The 21,271-nt window shown below is 43.1% G+C and overlaps 2 protein-coding genes across 6 annotated transcripts in view; one reads left to right on the forward strand and one right to left on the reverse strand.

The window, feature by feature from the left end:
* The window catches only part of LOC121929547, a 34,542-nt gene extending 14,695 nt beyond the window's left edge, over positions 1 to 19,847 (reverse strand). For 2 of the 3 annotated variants that reach the window (XR_006103690.1, XM_042465194.1), the window contains exons 1-2: positions 7,451 to 7,992; positions 1,385 to 1,497 (exon numbers count right to left, since the gene is read on the reverse strand). Coding sequence is in view for 2 of the 3 variants with exons in the window: in XM_042465194.1 (XP_042321128.1) it covers positions 1,385 to 1,497; positions 7,451 to 7,935 (598 nt within the window). In the remaining variant the exon portion in view is untranslated. Of the gene's footprint in view, positions 1 to 1,384; positions 1,498 to 7,450; positions 7,993 to 11,285; positions 11,363 to 19,639 lie in introns of those variants that run through there. The other variant, XM_042465195.1, reaches the window with a different exon arrangement.
* BAK1 (BCL2 antagonist/killer 1) overlaps positions 19,718 to 21,271 on the forward strand; it is a 50,129-nt gene continuing 48,575 nt past the window's right edge. For all 3 annotated transcript variants that reach the window (XR_006103691.1, XM_042465196.1, XM_042465197.1), the window contains exon 1: positions 19,718 to 19,852. The gene's annotated coding sequence lies outside the window, so the exon portion shown is untranslated. The remainder of the gene's footprint in view (positions 19,853 to 21,271) is intronic.

Consider the following 21,271-nt stretch of genomic DNA (forward strand, 5'->3'; position numbering starts at 1 on the left):
GCTGAGAGTGAGATGTTGAAAATGATTTACACCTAGAACGCCTAGAGTTGCTGGGTTTGCATTTCCTTGCTAACTCTGGAGTTTATCACACGGAAGGAATTTCTCTTAATTTCAAACAAAAAGAAAGTGGGGCCAGAATGCATTTATGTGAATTTGCTAGTTCAGTGAATTTACATGAATTCGAATTGTGTTCGAACTGACTTCCCATTGCCCAAAAATAGCTTGCCTTTGCCCGAAATTGCATATGATAATCTCTCATGCAATAACGTTAAATCCCATGATTGTGTTCGGATTGCCATTGGATTATACTTCCAATTTCCCTTGTCTGATAACGTCCTCTGTCTGCCCCTTTTCTTTGGATACCTGGATTTTTAAATGCTCAACTAAAGTTTGAAATTTGAGGACTGAAAGAAAATTTCACATTGGGCAGAATTCTTATTTGCCCTTCGCAGCTACATCCCTGGTGCTTCTAGTCTATAGCTTTGTCATGGCTTCAGACTATCCCATTCACTGACATTTGCACTGACCTAGAAAACATCATCTTCAGTTTGTAGCCCTCCCATGTTTTCCCACTGTTCCCCACCCCCATCTGTATTTGTTACTAGGGGGAAAAAATCCTAAATAACTATGGAATGACTTTGAATTGAGAGTGGTAAGAGCACTTAATCTAGAAGAACACAGGATAATTTTAATCTATTCTTTTTATAATGAGCAAGGGAAGTTAAGGGGAATTTCAAGTACCAGACACATGGTTTATTCGGTCAATGGTGTATCCTCATTCCATCACTTTGCTCTACTCTTTAATGAATCAAAGAGAAAGAACTATTGTTGGGGAAACTATCAGAGAATGAATAAAGCCAAGTATGTGCACTTATAGGAAGCACAAAATTAATGGTTGGTAGGGAAGTGAAATAGCTTAAGTGAACCCTGAGTAAGCCCAAGTTAATACTCCCATTCAGTGTGCTATGCCAAGGACTATTCTTGTAGCCCTCTCTTACTCATCTCGGTGGATCACTTGGCATAGCACTGAGCATAGTAGTTCCTTGCTAAAAGCCTTATCTTCTGTTAACTGCTGGTGCCTGGTGCCTTTTATGTCAGCGAGAAGGTGAATGCACTCCTGGTATTAATTCATGTTTTAAAAGACCTTTCCAGGGTTCTGAACTTTGGTCCTAAATAGATTTGGCCACTGGACATCACCTTGAAAGCTATCCAAAACCTGGAATGGCCTCCCTGTCCCACTGATGCCATTTTGTTGATTTTAAAAGACATGTCTGAAACCTCAGACTTACCAAACAGGTTGTAAACAATAAAATCATATTTGCTATTTCGTAAATTATACTGAAGCTGCTGAAAAGGTCAGTAAGGAACAACTTATGTCCCTCACCTTTCAGCAGATGTTCTTTTTCTTCTTCAGCACTACAGTCCTTAACATCTGCAATGGATCCCACAGCCATGGAGATTCCATCAGCTGCGTGTAGAACCTGTGACACCTCATCCCTAGAATCAAAACAAATTTATCATGTGCAAATCATATCAGGAAAGGATCCCTGCATTGATTCTGCAATTCATCATGGGAATGGAAATCTCCAATATTCTCACTCTAATATTTTTACTCAAAATCTAGACATTACCATTAGTAGTAACACCTACTATCTACTGCATTAACACTGACATGTGTATTCACTGGAGTGAGTTAAGCCAATACTGTTGATAGCTAATGTATTTTATTAAAAAAATGAAAAGTTCCAGGGATGAAGCCTGTCTGGAACGCATGCCCTCTGGATGACAAATGCCATCACCAAAATGATTAACTTTTATCTATAAATCCATATAATCAGTCTCCTTTGTATTATATGGCTTATAATAAAGCATGGAATCCTGTTGACACAGAAAGCTTACTTGAAATATTATTCATGATTGCACCACTTATGTAAAGAAATCTACTTACAGCTTGAATGATCATGTCACATGCTTCTTAATTCTAAATGCAAGACCATGGGGGGGAAATAATTTTTTGTGGGTTTATCGAGCTGTGAGGCCTTGTTCTAGAAGAGTTTATTCCTGATGTTTCGCTAGCAGCTGTGGCTGGCATCTTCAAAGAGTGCCAGCCACAGACACTGGTGAAACATGAGGATTAAACCCTTCTAGAACACGGCCACATAGCCCGAAAAGCCCACAAAAAATATAGATACTGACTGTGAAAGCCTTTGACTTCATATGGGGAGAAAAATACAACTATGCATAATATCTATCTCTCCTTCCATCCACCCTCCTAACCAAAGAGAACTGAGGGTCAGTCCAACTGTACCACAAACCCTGTCTCTGCTCCTGTGCAATGCCAGGTCAGTTAGGAATAAGACCCACATAATACACGATCTCATTCAAGATAAGAACTGCGACCTGGCTTGCATTACTGAGACCTGGCTCGGGCTTGAGAGTGAAGCAGTGTGGGCACAGGCCCTTCCAGCCGGGTACTCAGTTAAGGACCAGATCAGGTTAGGTGGGCGGGGGGGGGGGGGGCGGTGTTGCCTTGGTCCATAAGAACACCCTTCCTTTGATCAGGAACCATGTCCGAAAAACTGACTTTATCGAGTGCGTCTACCTGACCCTGAAGGTCTGGGGATTCTGTTGGTCTACTGTCCACCCCATGCGCTAACAGACTCCCTAGCTGAGATGACACAACTGGTCTCGGAACTGGTGTTGGAGTCCCCTAGGCTTCTTGTCCTGGGGGACCTCAACATCCCTTTCGAGGCCAGTCATGATCCAACTGGTGCGGCTCGGGAGTTCATGGCTACCATGACTGCCATGGGCCTGTCCCAATTGGTCTCAGGGCCCACACATTGTGCTGGTAACACTCTCGACGTCATCTTTAGTTCGGACATGGATACTCCGTGGACAGAAGTCTTCAGTATCTCTGCTCTATCATGGACGGACCACTTCCTGATCGAGGCTCGAATCAAGGCTTCTACCCTAAGCCCCCCCGGGTGTGGAGGACCTATTAGGATGGTCCACCCTCGAAGGCTGATGGAACCCAAAAGGTTCCAAGAAGCCCTAGAGAGATATATGGTTGGAACTGACGGAGACTCTGTTGATGCCCTGATTAACATCTGGGATACGGCTCTCTCCAGGGCTATACACCGTATCGCTCCCAAGCGTCCTTTCCGGCCTGCTTCCAATAAGCAACCCTGGTACATGGAAGATCTCGGGGAAAGGAAGCGGGCCGTGCAACGACTAGAGCGCAACTGGTGAAGACACCAGCATTTAGCCGACAAGACACTCCTTGAGTCTCTTTTGAAGGCTTACGGAGTGGCAATAAGTGCAGCAAAGCATTCATTCTATGCTGCACGTACTGTGTCCACGGAGTCGCGTCCAGCAGAGCTGTTCAGGGCTGACACAACTGCCCCCCCGAACCTTCTAAAGCCTGCTGTGACAAATTTAACAACTTCTTCACAGATAAAATCTCTCGGCTAAGGGCTGACCTCGACGCCAGTACTTCTTCAGATCCTATAAGAGAGGTATCCAGGGATTCTGTGGACTCTGTTAAACTGGATCACTTTGAGTTTGTGAGTACCGAGGAAGTGGACAAGATTCTTCGTAGTGTTAGGAAGATGACATGCTCTCTTGATCCCTGTCCGTCATGGCTGGCAGCCCAGGGGGGAAACGACGGTCACTTCTATGCTACGCCGTATAATTAATTCATCTTTCAAGGAGGGACATTTTCCATCAAGTTTAAAATCAGCAATAGTAAAATCTTTGCTTAAAAAGCCCTCCCTGGACCCCCTGATTCGGAATAATTATCGACCTGTTTCGCTGCTGCCTTTTCTGGGGAAGGTGATCAAGAGAGCGGTTGCTTTCCAGCTTCAGGGGATCTTGGAAGAAACAGATTTTCTAGACCCATTTCAAACCGGCTTCCGGGCGAGCTATGGAGTTGAGACTGCCATGATCGCCTTATGTCATGCCCAGCCTGGAGGATGGCTTGGAGGACTCAGAGGATGAGATAGAGCCCCTGGGACCTGAACCTGTAATGGAGGAGCCAGAGCCCCTGGGGCTTGAACCTGTAATGGAGGAGCCAGAGACTGGCCCTAGTTCTGCTGGAGCAGAGTCTGTGGCCCCTCCAGAGGTTCAGCAGTCAAGTTTGCCTGGTGCCGAGGCTGTGGACATGGAGGAGGATCTGGGCAGTGTGCCTACCTTCAAGGACCATCGAACAGAAAGAGAGGGCCTTCGAAAATCTCGGAGGCTTTATCAGAAGCGTGTTCATAATCAGACACAGCTGAAGGCCGGCTCCTTGCCTTCGTAAGCACCTGGAGCATGTGTGGTTCTTTGCCAGTGGATATCTGACTCTTTTAGAGGAAAGACTCTGTCTCTGGCTCCTTTGGCTTCTTGTCTTGACTACCCGGAAACCTTGACCTTGGACTGCTTTATCGACCTGCCTATCTGTTACCCTGAACCTCGGACCGTCTGACAATTCTCTTGGTAATCCCTTTTGGTAAAACTACTGTGAATCTCCAGGACTGTGTAGCTTACACTGACTTTGCTGTGCTGGGAGAGGGTTTGTTTGTTTGAGAACTAGATGCCTTATCAGCCCTTTGGCTGCTTTCCCGGACACCTTAGTCGATGATCTCCGTCTGGGCATGGACGGGGGAAGCATGTCCCTGTTAGTGCTTTTGGACATTTCAGCGGCTTTTGATACCATTAACCATGGTATCCTTCTGGAACGCCTGAGGGAGTTAGGTATCGGGAGCACTGCACTCCAGTGGTTCCGTTCCCACCTCTTGGGTAGATTCCAGATGGTGCAGCTGGGGGACGTCTGCTCTGAAAAGAGGGCGCTTACATCTGGTGTCCCTCAAGGAGTCATTCTGTCACCCATGCTATTCAACATTTACATGAAACCGCTGGAAGAGATCATCCGGAGACACGGGGCGCGGGGTTATCAGTATGCTGATGACACCCAAATATGTTTCTCTGTGTCTCTGACTGATGCAGTGACTAAGGATGGCATCTCTCCTCTAAATGCCTGCTTGGAGTCGATAATGGGCTGGATGAGGGAAAACAAACTCAGTTTGAATGCAGAGAAAACGGAAGTGCTAGTGATAGGTTCTCCCAGCCCGGGGGGGGGGATTTGTCCACCTGTCCTGAACAGGGTCACGCTCCCCCTGAAGGACTCAGTTCGCAGTCTGGGGGTGCTTTTGGACTCGTCGCTCCAGCTAACTTCTCAGGTGGATGCGACGGTCAGAAGCACCTGCTATCAGCTTCGGCTGATACGCCAGCTGTGACCCTACCTAGGCCAGGGGGACCTTGAAACAGCGGTACATGCCCTGGTAACCTCTCGGTTGGATTTCTGTAATGTGCTCTACATGGGGCAACCCTTGTACCAAACCCGGAAGCTTCAGTTAGTACAGAATATGGCAGCTAGGCTGGTCACTGGATGCTCCAGGGCCGACCATATAACACTGTTCACTTCCGGGCACATTACAAGGTGTTGGTTATAACCTATAAAGCCCTAAATGGCTTGGGCCCAGGGTACTTGGAGGACCTCCTCTCCCCATATAATCCGCCCCACACACTCAGGTCATCTGGGAAGAGTTTATTGAGGATCCCTTCTACAAGATATAGGTCAACCTCTCAAAGGGCATTTTCCATCTTGGCCTCTGGGATCTGGAACACCCTCCCCGAGGAGCTCCGCACCACCACCTCCCTGGATCTCTTTAAAAAGAGACTGAAGACCTTTTTGTTTCATCAAGCCTTCCCTGATGTTCCGTGATATGTGTGGCCCCCCCTATATGATTAACATCTTCGAGTATATTGCTGGCTTGGCTTAATGTTGATTTTATGTATACTGTGCACTGTTTGTAAGTTTTAATTATCTATTGCAATTTTTATCTTGTATTGTATCGTTATTGCAATTGTTGTACACCGCTGTGATCGAATGGAATAGCGGTATATAAATAAATTTTATTATTATTATTATTATTATTATTATTATTATTATTAACTACTAAGGTTTCTTTTCAAAAATACTGACACCTCAGGTTAGTTGCCACTGAGTATGCTCAGAAGTAATTCCCCTCTCTTTCTCAAGATAGGAGTAAGTACCTATGGCTCTTCAGTTATGTTTGGGCTAGAAATTCCCTCAGTCCTACACAGCATTCCCAGTAGCCACAGATCATGAGAGTTGCTGTCCAGCATAATTTGGAGGTCCATAGTTGTCCAGATGGCCAGGTTGGCTGGAAGATACTTGGTACTGCAATCCAAAACTGCAACTTTTCCAAGCTGTGAGATTCCTACATATACACAATGGCTTTACTTCAAAATGTTCTGGAACACATTCAAAGTATCGTTCTTTCATGAAGGGGATTCTCCCTTTTTTAAAACCCCAATTGTCTTGTGCTTTACTTCCAGCCTGTCTTCCAAAGACTGTGTTAACCTGAGACAAGAACACAGGCAACTGCATAACTGCAGAGAAAGCCTTCCTCTTGCCCATCCACTAGGCAGCAACTCACAAACAAACAAGTCTAGTCTTGCCAGAGGAACCCTTGAAAATACCACCACCCACCTCTGTACATTTTTCAGTAAAGGCTGATCTCCTTCTAGCAGTACAGTGTTCATGTATTCACATTAATAGTACCTGCCTGCACACACATGTGCTAAATCTAGTTCTGCTGGATTTTGTCAGACATCACATTCCCCCAAACCTGGCAGCCAGACAAAATGATAACAAGCGAGAGCAGCAAAATTCTGGCTGTCTGCCAGGGCTAGCAACTCTTCTGCACACATCTTCCTTGGTAGTAACTCATAACTGTGAACTTCAGTTAGCAAAGTCCCCCAGGCATCAGCTCACTGTCTTATAGTCAGCCTCCCCCCAATATAAAATTATTGTTGGGCCATTCTTGGCTCATCACAGTTACAATAATCACCTATAGACAATTCTAATCAGCTCCCAAGTATCAGAAGCCAATTCAGGGTATATTCTGAAGAACTGTCACAAAATAGCCAATTTATCTTCTCATCTTCCTGTAAACGAGACAGAGCTAGGTTAAGATGCACTGAAACCTAGAAGCAAAGGCAATTGTTTGACCAAGGCTGCATCCACACTGCATAAATAATCCAGTTTGATGCCACCTTACCCATCATGGCTCAGTGCTATGGAATTCTGGGAACTGTGGTTTGTTGTGACACCAGAGCAGAGGTACAAACTACAACTGCAAACCACAGCAAACTACAATTCCAAAAATTCCATAGCATTGAGCTATTAAAAATGGTGTCAAACTTGATTATTTCTGCAATGCAGATGCAGCCAAAGAGAAAGTGTCAATCTCAGATTCTCCAGACTGAAGGGTGACTGAGTGCTGGGTCCTACTGGCAAGGAAATGACAGTTGAAACACTTTTTTTGTGTGCCAGATTATAGAGACACAGGAGAATCTGGTCCAGGGCTGTAGACGTAATACTCACTTTCCCAGTGTTTCTCTGTCACCAGGCTCATTATTCTTCTCTCCTGCGGCTGGGACCGTTTCGCATGGATGCTCTACCAACTGACCTATCATTGTGCCAGTGAAACCATGAGAGCCTCCCATCTCCATCTCCCCTGAGTTAAGCAATCCGAAAAGCTTTTTCTTATTTCTTGGGGTGGCCTTTCGAAAACTACGTCCCTTGAGCAGCGACAGCTCTTCGGTGTGGCTCTCTCTCTCACCCTCCTGAATCTCAATGGGAGATGTCTCAGTAGCCCCCAGCTCTTGGTCCGTGGGCAACATTGCTTCCGTATCAGACAGCCCAAGAGGACAATCCAGGAACTGACTTCCAAGCTCCTCTTTCTCCTGGGCTTCCTCCTTGGGCCTCTGCCCCTCCTGCACCACTTGCCTGCTGCCCCCAAAGAGGTTTCTGAAGAACTGGAGCACCCAGGGCCTGCTGGGGACAGAGGAGGCTGTGAGGGTATCCATCCCTTGGAGCCTTTGAGGGCTTTTTTGTTGGACTGGATGGGAAGCACCAGAGCAAAGGCAAACCCTCTCCACAGAATCCCAGCTTCACAACTGAAAGCTCAACTGCCTGGAATCCTACCAGAATTCCAGAATTTTCTCAGGGGGAGGGGCTAACTGCAGGAAGACTCCACCCACTTCAAAATCCTGCTTTTATGTCTTCTGATCCAGGCTGACCAGGCATCCTCTTTTTCCAGGACATGTCCCCCATTTCAGCCTTCTCTCCATGAGGAATTCCAAAACATCCTTCATTTTTGAGCATGACTAAGAAGAATGGAATTATTATTATTATTAATTTATATGGGTGTTTTTAAAGCTTTTATTTGGTAATGTCTTACATTTTTCTTGAGAGTCTGATATTTTGCAGTTCCTTGTCCTCCTTTGTGGTTATGACATCTGGTCACTCTGCTTCTGATCAAAGATTTGTTTATTTATGAAAGATTCACCCTATTTAGAGTTGATCATGAATGGAAGAAGGCTTCAGTGAGAAGCTTTCCCAACACCTATTTATTTGTCTGTCTGTCTGTCTGTCTGTCTGTCTGTCTGTCTGTCTGTCTGTCTGTTTACAGGTTGAGTCTCTTATCTGGAAGTGTTTAGGATTTATTTTCATTTCATTTTATTTGGATTTTGGAATATTTGTATACATGGAGCAGTGGTTTGACTGTTGGATGATGATTCTGGAGACCAAGGTTGGATTCCCAGATTTGTTACAAAACCCACTGGGTGATCTCAGGTGAGTCCCACTGTCTCAGCCTCAGAAGAAGGCAATGGCAAACCTTCTCTGAACAAATATTGCCAAGAAAACCCCACGATAGGTTTGCCTTAGAAATTACTTGAAGGCACACAACAACAACAACAACAACAAGAAGTATATACATAATGAGATATCTTGGTGATGAAACCCAAGTCTAAACATGAAATTCATTTATGTTTTCTATACACCTTATACACATAGCCTGAAGATAACTTTATACAAAATATTTTAAATAATTTTGTGTATGAAACACAGTTTGTGTATATTGAACCATCAGAAAGCAAAGGTTTTTTTTTAATTAATATCAATTATTTCTTTTTAAAATATTTTGATTGTACTTTGTATTTGTCATTGCAATTTTTTACTTGTACACCGCTATGATCAAAGCGGAATAGCGGTCTATAAATAAAACATATTATTATTATTATTAAGGTGTCACTGTCTCAGTCACCCATGTGGACAATTTTGGATTTCAGAATTCAGGATAAGGAATATTCATCCTCTGTTTATCTATCTGTGCATCCATCCCTCTTTCTTTGACATTTATTTGTTTGTTTTATATACCACCTTTCTCCCAATATCAGGTAAGGGAGAGTCAACCTTATATCTTAATGGCAGGTTCTCAAGCAAGCCTTCAGAAGCCTAGGCAAGTTCATATGGATGCAGACAGTCCTTCAAATAACATGGCCCTAAATTGTTAAGCCATGAAGTGTAACTACCACCTGGGACCAGAAAAAAACCATTGTAGCTAGTACTGTAAGCTCTAGTCTCTTGGCCACCACAGGCAACCAGGCAGCTGCATTCTGTACCTGCTGAAGCTACAGAACCATCTTTAAAGATAATACAACTCCATGTAGTGCATGATACAATAGTCTACTCTGGATGCAAACAAAGCAAATATACAGGTTGCCCTTTGCTGATTTGACTTTTGTGGATTTGATTATTTGTGGTTTTGTTTAATATATTCTCTCTATGAATTTCTAGGCCTTCCAGCACATAAGTTGACCATAGAGTTGTATGAGAGAACCTAGGACTTCCTAGAAAAAATACTTCACTAGCCATTTGTAGGTGCTCCAGCATGATTCTATTATCAGCTTCTGGCAGATGTTTACCATAGAGCTGCACTGAAGGACCTGGAGATTTCTAGAGAGGTGTTATTTTAGGTAAAAAAAGAATAGTGTTTTCCATTTGCGGTTTTTTCACATTCATGGGGTCCTTCACCCCAGAAAATGTGGAGGGAGCACTGTAATTGGCAAGATGTAGTCTCTCCAGGCAGGTTCCCAGCTAGCAAAGCAGTCAAATGTGATAAAAGGCACTGCTAACCACCAATGCTACCTATGTCTCCATCAAGACAGAATGCAGGGAAACTCCCAAGCTCTAAAATTACATTTCAGGCAGAATGCAATCCACTCCAGCACCAGCTGCATGCTTCCCTTCATATGAGCAGATTCCCCCACCCACTATACTGCCACTTTATCTGAATTACATTCTTTTTAACATCTCAGACATAATCCAAATCACATGTACACATGGCATTCCTACCCCTGACCCTCAAGCTTCTTTCAAAATTGTTTGACTTCAGCCCTCATTAACAGCTGTCAGATTCATCTTACTTCAGCCACATGGGAGAGTTTTGAATAGTTGTTTTTAGGAAGCCTGCAGGAGAGATAACACTCTTACAGACAAAACAATTCATCTCTTTTGCTATTAGAATTCAGGCAAGAACTGTTATTTTCAGGCTAATGTACATGGGCTCTTAATATGACCTGCGTACAGAGTCTTAGTAATGTGTCCCCTTAGATCAAGCTAAGAATCCAATTTCTTTTCTGTAATTTCTTGTTCTGTAGATAAGGCAGAAACTTTGTAGTAGGACTTTGAGGACCACCCCCCCCCCCCCATCAAAGCTTCTTAAACCAAGGGGCTGGTTATAAGTAGCATAATACTGATCAATGCTGCATTACAAATGAGGGCTCTGCCGGAGGAGGCAAATATGTCAGGAGGTTTCAGTATTTGCTGTTGTAGTTCTCAGTTGTTGTTGGGTTGTAGTTTTTATCTTTTCCCACTGGCGGTTTTGCTCTGGAAGGAACTGGGCAGATTCGGGGGTCCCCCTCCCGAATCTCTCCGTAAGCAAAGTTCTTCACTACAAATCAGGGGCATTTTAACCCGAATGCCCTCTTGGGGAAATCGGGTTTAACATGAAGGCACCTGCTGTCAATCAAGCAACTGTCATAGGTGATGTTTGCAGCACTCATTGGGGCATCAGAAGTATGCTTCCCCCCTCCTTTTTTTTTAAAGAGCCAGGCACAAAATGCACCAAAATGTGCACATTTTGTCAGATTTAAAAACCTCGTGTGTGTGTGTGTGTGTGTGTGTGTGTGTGTGTGTGTTGTGGGCATTTGGGTCAGTGCAGGTATCTGCTCTTGGCCCCATTTTCAACCCCAAAATGCAAGCCAAGCTAATGCATCCTGTATCCCCAGCTCCTTGCCACCCCAGAATGCCTCTTACACATGTAATAATAATAATAATAATAATAATAATAATAATAATAATAATTCCTCACCTCGGAAATGCCAGAAAAGGATGTGATTGCCATGTATTCTTTTTTGCTTTCAAAAGCAGTTCAGGGCTTTTGCATTCCTTAAAGACAGTAGCAAAAGCATGTATCAATTTGCCAATTTGCCAAATTGACAAGAGCAACTTTGTAACATTCAAATTGTAGCATTCATTGGCAAAGGAAAAAAAGTCTTGTCCTTTGCAACATTTCCCTTTTGCTGGAAGGGAGCAAATGAAAGGGAACAAGTAGCTAGCCACGTTGTATCCATGTATATATCTGCCTCAAGCAAAAAACATGCACATATTTTGTCAAAAATAATTTTAAAAAATAAAAAAGGGGGGGGGGGAGGTGCCTGATGGGAGCTCTGTTCATGCCCTGCCTTTGACCTGAACTGAACTGACCCTTTTCCTCCTGCTGACATTCTCTTCAGAGGAGGTTTGCCATTGCCTTCCACTGAGGCTGAGAGAGAGTGACCTGTCAGTTCCAACTAAAGTAGACCCATGGAATCAATTGGGAATAAAAGGGAAATGCAGCACAGGCATTCTGACTGTAGCATCCGCATATAACACTAATAATAATAATAATAATAATAATAATAATAATAAAGGCTCTTAAGTTCTAGGAACAAGAGGAAATGAAAGTAGCATAAGCAAGCACACACACATTCTATGTCACCCAAAAAATCATGCGCATAGACTGTCAAAAATAAAAAATATTTCCTCAGCCTGATTTCTCTGCATCCCTCCTCCAGCTTGGCTCCGCAGCCCAATTTCCCTTGGCAGTCCTCCTCCTCCTCCTCTTTCCTTCCAACCCTCCCTGAAGCAAAAACCACTGTCACTCTGATTCCTCTTTTTTGCCTCCTCTCATTACCCTTTTTTCAATCCCAAGGCTCCGTCCTCCTTCTCCAATGAGGGGAGGGAATGCTCTGCCCTCTACCCACCCTCTGACCTTAATCCCTCCCTGAATTTGCCCCGATCATGTACGGAGGCCAGTTCATATTTCGCGGAAGCCAGTTTTTTTCAGAAAAGACAGATTTTACCCCGAATCTGGATACCCCACGCTAAGGGGCATTTGCTTGTGCATGCCTCGAAATGGATTGTGACAGAATCGGGCCCAATATGAACTTCACATGGAATAATCGATTTCTCCTCCGGGTTAAAAGGTAGTCTGAATGGGCCCTAAGTTGTGTTTCCATTGTCCCAGACTATTTTCTGATCATTCCCAGAACCAGCTGCAGATTTTATTCCCACCGTCAAATGGGTTTCTTTTTCATTCCAAGACATCAAAACAATGCATTCCCTTCTCATCTTCTTTTCTAAAACAAAAATTTAGAGCTGTAGTTCTATAGTCGATCAGTGAAATAGCACTTCTGCACTTTAACACTATGACTCTTTTCAAAAATACAGAGAGGAGAAAATTTTTCCTTCAGAACATAGGACCATCTCAACAAATCATGCCCTAGGTTTTTGGGAAGAGCCTTGGTGCCAAGAAATTGCTACAAAACAGGCCTCTTGCCAGCCCAGTACAGCTTCACAAATGCTTCATTTTTCACTTGGTACATCACTCGTTCACATTTCTTTCAATCATCAGTTAAGGATTTTCTCACTTTAAAGGTGCCAATGGTTTTTCCAATTGATATGGAGAAAATGCATCCCTGCTTCCCTAGTTCTGGATACTATATGCAGCTTTATGTATTCAGGAATCTCAATGCATTCAGGTCAATAATCCACTCGAGCTGGAGCACCACTTTTCAAAGATGTTGGAATGTAACTGTGATTTCACTCCTTTGTTTAGCTTCAGCTCATATTTAAAATGAGGTTACTTCACATTCAAAAGGACATGGACACAAATAGACAACGAGTGAGCAAAAACTCAAAAGATAATTCCAGTGACCTGTGAAAATGCTCCTGGTTAAGGACACCACAAGATCCTTTGTTGATTTTGCTTGTAGTTTTTGCAACCATGCTGGGAAACAATCAGTTCTTCTGAAGCCAGATAAATGTAAACAGACACTATTTCTTCTGAAGTGTTATTTTCAGAGACAATGGCATCATTTTCTGATCTTACCACAGTTACCATGTACCCTGATTACATCCTGAGTAGATTAGTTTAACGCACTGCATGTGAGGATGATTTGGGAAGTTCTGGGAGCAGATGACAAGTGAAGCAGCTAGACACAGTGCATTGTACAGTGCATTATACTGTGCATTATACTCTCCTGATTTTGACTTTTACAGGGTTTGAGCTGAATATCTGAAAATTCTCCTGCACTCATATGAAACCTCTCATACAAGGCAGTCTTCAGAAAATGCCATGCTTCACAAGCCAGGCTCGTGATATTTTGCTTCCTGAAGTGAAGAACAAGAATCTATTCCATGTACAAACATTGACTGGGCCAACAGCTGATTCATTTTGCAATACTGATTATAGGACAGTGTCTTCCACTTTATCTGAAGTCAGTAGGTTAGTTTGGACAACTTAGAGCAGATATTTTGCTGATACTTCTCAGCCTCTACCACCTGAGATGACTACCTCACTTTTTCTGATGACAAGTCAGGCCTTGCTGCTTTGTGGGCCTGAACAGACAGGCCAAAATAAAGCTGCTTCGGGTCACTTTGGAGGTATGCTGTTTAAATGACACACGGATCTTAAGCGGCCAGAAACCGCACCAAAGCTGTGCTCCAGTCCTTAGGACTGGAGTGTGGCTTTGGTGCAGCTTTCAGCTTCTTAGGATACATGCATCATTTAAACAGCATAACTCCAAAGTGACCCGAAGCAGCTTTATTTTGGCCTGTCTGTTTGGGCCCGATGTCTCTATGCCATCTGCAAATGGTGAGAATATGGGATTGCGTCTTCTCCTTGATAGCATTCCAGCTGCCACTTGAGACCTATCTACCTCTTCTATTTTAACCATTAGGCACCAAATCAAGATAACAAAGTTCTGATACATACAAAGGTATCCCTTGATCTTTTTGGTGAGCATCTGGTTATTGTGTATCTTCAGACTGTAATTATGTGTACCAATTTACTTGGGAGTTAACCCCATGGAACCCAATATGATTTTATTGTGAGTAGGCACATACAGGTTGTAGAGTTTGGGAAAATTTAATTTTCACTATAACTCCCAAGAATTCTCATTATTATGTTGTCTGGGGAATTGGTGATTTTTCTAAGCCCTGATAGGATTGTGTTACAATTTGTTACTATTCTTGTTGTTGCTGGTGTGTTTATTTGAATCCTGTTTTCCTCCCAAAATTGGGACTAAAAACTGACCATTTAAAGAACAATACAATTAAAAATACAGAATCAAAAACATACATTAAGTGCACCTTAAAATAGAATTAAACTGTTTATAGTATGAAAACTATTCAGCATCGTATAAAAAGAATAAAATGCAATTTAAAAAATTAAAAAGTTATTTTAAACAGTTCAGTTAAAACAAGACAGCACTCCCGAGCTTCATATTTATTATGAAGCTTGCAAACATCTGACAAGGGGATAAACACACAGTAAAAGCATTATCTTTTTTATATGTTTTTTAATTTTTAAAATTTTATTAGCTCAACTTTAAAACAATGTACAAGACATACAGTCAACATACAAAAACATACAGACCAAAGAAAAACATACAAAACACTGAACATCTTCTAAGCGGTAATCTAGAAATATAACTTTTTATATGTTTTAAATTAAAATGAATTATACAGTATAAAACCACAAATAAAAGATATTCACTGATTTCCATTATAAAATTATTATCTTTAAGGTGTCACAAGACTGTTTATCAAATAGATTTTGGCCCTTTCCAAACGGATCTTTTAGTATGTACCCTGTACATACTAGGGTTGCCTGGGGGCATGTCTTTCAGACGCCCCCAACCCTAGTAGGTACAGGGTATGTACAAAATGGCGGCGCCCATTCTACATGAGCACTGCCATTAGGATGTCATGCCCGCGCCGCCTCCAAACGGAGCAGCGCGGATGTGAAATCCTAGTGCCACGGAAGGCCGCCTGTGGCACCCTTTCTGCGGCATTGGAAGGAGATCCGTTTCGGAGCTCCTTCCTTCATGTGTGTCTCTGGGGCAGCCTTTACACGGCTGCGCCAGCAACACAAAAGAGAAAGGGGCCCAAAGGGGCGGTCTGTAAACCACCTTTATTCCAATATCCCATTCCAATGTGACACCTCATTCATTAATTATTTCAGAGCAAAATCATAAATACAAGACAAATGTCAAAATTCTATATTCGTCAGTGACCACCTTCAGTCCCCTCATTGCTTCTAAGTTAAAAAAAGAACATTTCTAGCTCAAATGATTACAAAATAAAATAGTGACATTGTACATATATCTTTATTATTCTACGTCCTGCCAAAGCTACTAATTAAAAGACTGTTTCCCATTTGTACTGTCCTTTTCATCTCCATTTTTCTGTATGTTTAACTGCCAATCACACACTGTTTGTGCATGTCAGCTGTTACAGACTGTCAAAAACTGATTGCATTTTGAGTATCAAATGTGGTCAAATAAAGGCTGTTTTTATCTTTCAGCTGCCAAATACGGAGTGCTAGTGCTTCTTACCATTTTGTGACATATTTTATTTTCTACAATTTTTCTATTGCAGGGTGAAGGACATGTGGTGCTCTGGGCGTTGTTTGGCTGCAACGCCCATTAGCCCTAGATATCCTAGCCAATGATGATGGATAATGGGAGCTGCAGTTCAAAAAACCTAAAGGGCCACATAGTCCACTCCACACCCTTGTCCAGTTGCCTGTAGGATGCCCCATTATTGGCTTTGTTCACTAGCCCAATAAGTCTGTTATGGCTGCCTATGGATAATATTCTTTGTGGAGTCCCCACAACATTGTTGTTGTTGTTGTTGTTCTTGTTGTTTATTAATCATTATATATATTTGTATCTCACTTTTCTCCCAGTATTGGGGCCTAAAGCAGCTCATTAATACTCATTTGAGCTGTTAAGTCCTTCGTATACTCTGAACCAGGAGAGGGCAGAGATTGTGCTCTTGATATCTTTATGATTACAGTGGGACCTGGTTATCTGCTGGGGCTTGGTTCCAGGATCCACCATGGATCCAATCCATGGATACTCAAGTTCCATTAAATATAATGGCAGAGAAAAATGTTGTCCCTTATATAAAATTGAAAAAATCAAGGTTTGCTATTGGGAATTTATACTTTTTTTTAATACACTCATCCCTCCATATTTATGGCTTTGATATTTGCAGATTTGATTAATATGTTCTCTCTAGGAATATCTAGGTCCTCCAGTACAACTCTGTGGTCAACTTTAACTAAACCTTGCCCTGAAAGACCTAAAGATTCCTAGAGAGAATAGTCTACTAGGCATTTGTTGCTCCTCCACTGCAGTTCTGTGGTCAGTGTCTGCTGGTAAATACATGGTGTTTCTATTTGCATTTTTCCATATTCACAGGGGTCTTGTGCAAATATGGGGGAACAAGTGTATTTTCAAGCCATGAATGCTTGAATCTGTGGATAAAAAATCCATGGATAAGGAGGGCTGACTGTATCCCCAATATCTCCCTCTCTGAGCCTGCTTGAGTTTTAAGATCTCATGGGGAGGCTTTCTCTCGACCCTACCACTATTATGGGCACGTTTGGTGAAGACACAGGAGAGAATCTTCTTGGCAGCTGCTCCCAGATTGTGGCATTCCCTCCCACATGAGGCTCAGTTGGCCCTCTCCCTCCTCTCTTTGCACCAGCAGGCAAGGAACTTTTTATTTCAGCAGGCCTGTGGCAGAAGAGGCCATTAGTAGGGCTGTAGTTTGCTTTAATCATATTTTAAACCGCTTTAATTGTGTTTTAAACTGTTTCAATTTTGTATTTATAACAGAATTGTTTTTTTAAACTGTTATACAAATTGTATTTTAGTTGGATGTAAGCTGGAAGAGAACCAACTCATTTGAAATGTGGTGTTGGAGGAGAGTTCTACAGATACCGCAGACTGCTAAAAAGCTGATGAAATGCATCTTACAGCAAATCAAGCCTGACTTCTCCCTGGAAACCAAAAAGACTACTTTTTTAAAAAAAAATGTTTTATTCACCTTAAAAAATGTACAATCTACCAGTTCTACATATACAGCTTATAAATGCTACATATAACACTTATACATATACAACAGTACATTAACAACAAAACACTGACAGTGAACACTACATCAAACAATAAGACTACAGTACTTACATTCACAATAAACCTAAACCAAAATGACTAAATGGAGACTATCGTACTTTGGGCATATCATGAGAAGAGAGGACTCACTAGAAGTAATGCTTGGTAAGGTGGAAGGCAGTAGGAAAAGAGGAAGGCCCCATACCAGATGGATAGACTCAGTCAAGGAAGCCATGGCCCTGAATTTGCAGGACTTGAAGAGGCCAGTTTGTAACAGGGAGACTTGTGAAGGCACACAACAACAGGGCACCCGAGCTCTATGACAGAGAAGGCTGAATAGTTCATCAGACTCCAAATCCCAGAATCCCATAGCACTAAGCCATGGCAACTCAAGCAGTGTCAACCTGCATTAATTGTGCAGTGGAGATGAAGCCACAACAATGTGTAGTAGTAAAGCCATATTGAATGAGGTGGGATGGCATGGATAGGGTGACCAGAGGTCCTCCTTTTCCAGGACATGCCCTACATGTCCACCTTCTGTCCAGAAGGAATTCCCAAACATCCTAAGGCTGCATTCACACTGCAGGAATAATCCAGTCTGACACCACTTTCACTGCCATGCCTTCAGGCTATGGAACTGTGGGACTAGTATGGGAATGGTAGCTTAGGTCCTCTAGGAAAAACCTCCTTCAACCAATAAAGACCAGGTTGACGGTGGTTACCCAGAGGGCCTTCTCATCGGCCGCTCCCAAATTATGGAATGGCCTGTCGGAGGATATTTGGAACATTACCAACCTTGACAGCTTTAAAAAGGCTGTTGAGATGAATCTCTTCCAACAGGCCTTCCCTGAATAATCCATCTGGTCTGCCATGGATACAGACTATCGCAGAGATCACCCAGATTGCCCATCCCCTTGACTCTGCCTGGCTTGATTGTTTGGCTCTTTTAACTGTTTTAACTGTGTATGCTGTTTTGTTGTAGTATAATTCGGGGGGAGGGGGGTGTTAATAGAATGTATTTTAATTTATGTTGTATTTTATATTGTATTTTATCTGATATTGTGAGCTGCCTGTGAAAGAGGTGGCATATAAATTATTATTATTATTATTATTATTATTACTACTACTACTACTATGCCAGCCACAGCTGCTGGTGAAACATCAGAAATAAACTCTTCTAGAACACGACCTCATAATAGCCCAAAAAACTCACAACACCCCCCCCCCAAAACCCAAAAAACTATGGATGCTGGCTGTGAAAGCCTCTGATTTAACTCCATAGTAATACTTTATCGCACTGACGTTACTCGCAAATCACAATCCCCATAGGCCACTGGATGTGACGCTAATAGTTGTGACATAAAGCAAGTAGCAAAATTAAAAACTATACTGTACCTTCAGATTACAATACCATATGTGCAACCTAAACGTATTTACATAGACCTAGTAAAGATTTGGTTAAAATGATGGATTTAAGGGTGATCCAAGGAAGATACCAGGGTATCCCTTTTCTTGATAGACTCTGTATCTGTGGGGCACATAAAGTTGAAGATCTTGCACATTATTGGCTGCACATAATGGTATTAGAGAGCAATATGTAGTTCCCATCCTCAGAAATTGGAGGGAAAGGGATGACGAAAGCAAGCTGTCTCTGCTATTGCAAGGAGTAGCGCCTTTTACAACTCAAATTAGGGTTGCCTTGTTTGCAGTGAAAGCAGCTCTTTTACAGAAGCAAGATGTAGAAAAGGGCCTCAGATAGACTGTTGTGCAAATTACAAAAGGGGTGTGATCAGATCCAAATATTTTAAATTTTATAGAGAATTTTTTAAATGTAAGTTTTAACGATGTATGGGTTTTTATAAAATTAAATCACTGTATATTTTAATTATTATTTGAAGCAGTCTGGAGACTTAGTCAATAAATTTGTATTCCATTCTAGATTTGGTTAAAATGTAATTAAAAAAAATTAAAAATGTGAAATGTGAAATTTTGATTTTTTTTTAAAAAAAAAATTCTGGGAGCCTCTCCTTCCAGTGACCTTCATCACCCCAGCATTTCTTAAAGCATTTGAAATGCTTTAAGAAATGCTTCATCCCTATGCAGATGAAGACCACATCCCTTGTTTTGCCCAAAGGTAGGTGTTTCAGGGGCAAACCCCCCCCTTTTGGGGAGTGACATGGTACGGTCTGCAGAGAGCCTGGCTAGAGGACCTTACCATTGGACAGGGCTGGGAGGGGGGTTTCCTTCCAGGGTGGGTCCAGGCTGCTCTGGCCTCGCCCTCCTCCAGTCCTCGCAGCCTCGGAAGCAGGAAGGAGGGCCAGGAGGAGGAGGAGGAGGACCACATTCTCTCTCTCTCTCTCAGCCCTTTCTGGCCCGGCAGAAGCAGCAGCCGCCGCCGCCTGTAAAGGCAGGGCCCGGCTGGCGGTGGGTGAGTGGCACCTGGGGCTCAAGGGCTGGAGATGGAGAAGGGATGCAGGGGCCCTTGGGAGGCACAAAGCGGAGCCTGCAAAACTCGGGAAGGACTCTGTGGCTGGGTGTGCTTTCCCACTTCTGGAGCTTTCTTGGCAAGGCCTTTCCGAGGGGGAGGGGGAGGGCAGGGGCTCTCCTCTTGGCCCTCTTCCTCCTCCTCCTCTGAGGATGATGAGGATGAAGAGGATGGGAGGGAATGGGGCTGGCCCACGGGGGGCTGCCAGGGCTGAGCTCGGATTCGAACCCGGGACTCCAGAGTCGGAGTCCAACGCTCAAACTTCTGCAGGTCACTGGCTTCTTCTTCTTTTTCTTCTTCATTATTATTGTTTGTTTGTACCCTGCTTCCCCCCCCCCTCGACAAAATTTCATTCTAATTTTTAAAAATGTTTTTATTTATGAGCTGCCTTGGGTCCCTTTTGGGAGAAATGGTAGTTAAAGCTGTATCAAACTGGATTATTTCCGCAGTGCCCAGGACTCTAAGAGACCAAGGTGTTCCCAGTCCTTGCTGGAGCATGGAAAAATGCTGGGTGATCTTGGGCAAGTCACACTCTCTCTGCCTTTGGGAAGGCAGTGGCCTATCAAGAAAGGGATGGTCGCCAGAAGTTGAGGTTGACCTGAAAGACCTATAATGACATCAGTAATAACTTAGACCAGTGGTTCCCAAACTTTGGTCCTCCAGATGTTTTGGACGTTAGCTCCCAGAATCCCTGACTATTGGCCAAGCTGGCTGGGGCTTCTGGGAGATGAAGTCCAAAACACTTGGAGGACCAAAGTTTGGGAACCACAGACTTAGTATCCTGCACCATACTGTGGGTGGCAGAGAAGCTGAAAGGTCACAGTCCAGGACCCCAGATCTCTGCCCTCCTCATTGCTTTGTCCCATCATGTGCTCTCTGAGATGGCTGTGTCACTTTTCCTAATGGTTGGACCAGCCTTGCCGACTATGGACACTGAGTGTGATCTTCAGACTAGAAAAAGGTGTGACCACATCTGCTGAGTGATTAGCTGCTACCAATCTCACCACTTTATTACCACTGAGTTGTGGATGAGCAGTACCTTGCTTTTACCTTCTTTTATACTGTATCTCCTTTTTATCTGTGCTGGTCTATGGCCATAATAAAGATGAACTGAGCTGTACTTAAACTAAACAGCAAAAATAAATAATTAAATCATGTTTTGTACTTGGCTCATGGGCCCCCCGAAACATATCCATGGACCTCCATGGGATGTGTGGACCAAAGGTTAACCCCTGCATTAGGGACATAAGGAACTTAGAGTAGTGCAGCCCATTGGTTCACTGAGTCCAGTGGTCCCCAAACTGCCCTATGAGAGATTTTGGACTTCAGCTCCCAGAAGCCTCAAGCATGTTGGCCAATAGT

This window comes from Sceloporus undulatus, chromosome 4 (assembly GCF_019175285.1).
Source record: "Sceloporus undulatus isolate JIND9_A2432 ecotype Alabama chromosome 4, SceUnd_v1.1, whole genome shotgun sequence".
NCBI classification, from domain to species: Eukaryota; Metazoa; Chordata; class Lepidosauria; order Squamata; family Phrynosomatidae; genus Sceloporus; species Sceloporus undulatus.